Source organism: Etheostoma spectabile, chromosome 17, assembly GCF_008692095.1.
Source record: "Etheostoma spectabile isolate EspeVRDwgs_2016 chromosome 17, UIUC_Espe_1.0, whole genome shotgun sequence".
Lineage (NCBI taxonomy): Eukaryota > Metazoa > Chordata > Actinopteri > Perciformes > Percidae > Etheostoma > Etheostoma spectabile.
Window position 1 is genome coordinate 21,883,526 of NC_045749.1, and position 2,491 is coordinate 21,886,016.

General features: G+C 42.5%; 1 protein-coding gene across 4 annotated transcripts in view; it reads right to left on the reverse strand.

Annotated features, from left to right (window-relative positions):
- rasgrp3 (RAS guanyl releasing protein 3 (calcium and DAG-regulated)) overlaps window positions 1-2,491 on the reverse strand; it is a 56,242-nt gene that overhangs the window by 9,948 nt on the left and 43,803 nt on the right. For all 4 annotated transcript variants that reach the window (XR_004336008.1, XR_004336010.1, XR_004336009.1 and 1 more), the window contains exons 11-13: window positions 1,008-1,121; window positions 810-925; window positions 350-497 (exon numbers count right to left, since the gene is read on the reverse strand). Coding sequence is in view for 1 of the 4 variants with exons in the window: in XM_032542137.1 (XP_032398028.1) it covers window positions 350-497; window positions 810-925; window positions 1,008-1,121 (378 nt within the window). In the remaining 3 variants the exon portion in view is untranslated. The remainder of the gene's footprint in view (window positions 1-349; window positions 498-809; window positions 926-1,007; window positions 1,122-2,491) is intronic.

Consider the following 2,491-nt stretch of genomic DNA (forward strand, 5'->3'; position numbering starts at 1 on the left):
GGACCACACCCCTAAATGCATTGAAGCAACTGCCATGTGATTGGTTGATTAGGTAATTAATGAGAAATTGAACAGGTGTTCCTAATAATCCTTTTGGTGAATATATATCTATATATATCTATATATCTATCTAACTATATATATCTATCTACAGTATATATCTATAGATATATCTATATATCTATAGATATATATATCTATAATCTAGTAATAGATATTAGTATATACTGATTGGCTCAAGGCAGGCCCATAAGTTTAATGTTTAATTGCAATTTTTCCAAATTTTGATTGCTTTGAGGAAAATTAAGGAGACATGAAAAGTGCAGTAAGACACTCTTAAAATACACACAAATCCAGCACAGTGTTCACAGAAGGTGGGCTTCAAGTACGTCATCTCCTGGAAGCAGTGGATGAAACCTGGACCCATCTTACACTGCAGCAGTGGATTGGCCCGGAGGAAATATGCTATCATCTCATCCTTACTGATCAATCCATCTCTTAAAGAAGCAGAAGAAGAATAAAGGTATAAAAAGAAGTTATAACCTCTCAAAAAATGTATCTGTTTGTCAGAGATTTCAGATACTGGAGCATAATCTGCATGTGGTGGTGAATAGAACAACTGATGCAAATTCACCTTTTCCTTCAAGAAAAGACATAGCTTGCAGCTGGAAATGCTATATGGTTTTGAAAATGGCTACACTACCCATAAGTTACTTGGAAGTGTAGTTTAACTAGAGCATGATTCTGTGATTAAGTTGGACTAAAAAAATACAGTTACTGTAGGGAATTATTTGAACATATACACTCACTGATCTTTGTCCAAAACGCAGAAGGAGTCCAGGAAGGGAAAATTAGCAGCAATGCTCTCAAAGTCCTCTTGAGAAATATAGCCATCATGGTCATGGTCATAATTCCTGAACACAGACTTCCCAATGACAAGAAACAAATTAGACACATACATCTCTATGTCTGACCAACCAGTAGCTGTGTTTCTGTTTTCTACTTACATCCACCACTTTCCTGATGTGTTTATTGACCACACAAGGGTCTGGTTTGGTGGTGACACCGGAGGCCCAGTCCAGTGGGACCAGGAGCTTGTTGTGAGTTGTTGGAGAGGTGGGCTGTAAGGAAGGACACAGTACATGTACACAGAAATTAGTTCAGCAAATATGCTGTCACACCCACAATACAGATTTCCAAATCAACTAATATTTCCAATGGAGCATAAACTAAGAAGACATTTACAAATGCTTGTAAATTGTCATACACAATATCATAGTACAGTGCAAAAATTGTCCTTAAAATTTAAGCACAAGTATAGATAGATAGATAGATTTGTATTTGTATGATCCCAAAAAATGGGAAATTCCAGTGTTGCAGCAGCAAAATATCAGACATTACAAGTACAGAATATACTGTACATGAAATAGTAACAGGATAGAAATATAAGAACAAATAATTGACGACGGAGGAGAACAGGGCACTGACCACAACAGACTGGTACATCTCCATCATATTTATGCACACGAAGGAGCTTAGCTTCCTCAAGAAATGGAGTCTCATCATTTCCTTCTTGTAAACAGCAGTGCTGTTGATCTTCCAGTTCAAACTGTTGTCGATGTTGACACCCAGGTATCTGTACTCCTCAACCCTGTCCACATCTCCTCTCAGGGTGCAAGGGGCTGCAGAGCCGTTCCCTTCCTCATTAAGACCAGCCTCTCCAGCACCTTCATCACATGAGATGTGAGAGCCACTGGGTGGTAGTCCTTGAGGCCAGATGGAGTCAACTTCTTGGGGACAGGGACAAGGCAGGACATGTTCCACAGCAGCGGCACTCTCTCCAGGCTTGGGCTCAGGTTGAAGAGGTACTGGAGAACAACAGACAGCTGACTGGCGCAGGTCTTCAGGACCCTGGGGCTGATGCCGTCTGGGAGAACAGCTTTGCCCTGGTGAAGCCTTTCCAGCTGTTTCCCCACCTGGCCAAGTGTGACTGAAAAGCAGGGAGGGTGCTTGAAGTGTCTTTGGGGGAAGATGAAATGCAATGTAGTGGTGGGGCGAGTGGGCAGACTACAGGGGAGTGAGGGGGGGAGGTGTGGGAGTAAGACAGGGGGATGAGAAGGCAGTGAGGGGGAGTAGAGGGTTGGTGGATTGGTAGAGGATGCAGAGGATGGCTGTGAGCTAAACCTGTTAAAGTAACAGTTCAGCTTGTTTGCTCTCTCACGGCTGCCGGGTGTTTTTCCTTTTCTACCCATACACCCGGTGATCTCTTTCATTCACATCTCCCTCATGTTGTTCTGTTGGAGACTGGCCTCCATCTTCCTCTTGTAGAAGTCTTAACACTCCCTCAGTTCATGCTGTACTTTCCTTATCTTTTGTCTGTCCCATGTCCTGAAAGCTTTCTTCTTCTCATTAAGAAGGACTTTCAGGTCACTGGTAATCCACGGCTTGGGATTTGGAAAACAGTGTGCAGTCTGGGAGGGCATGGTGGTGT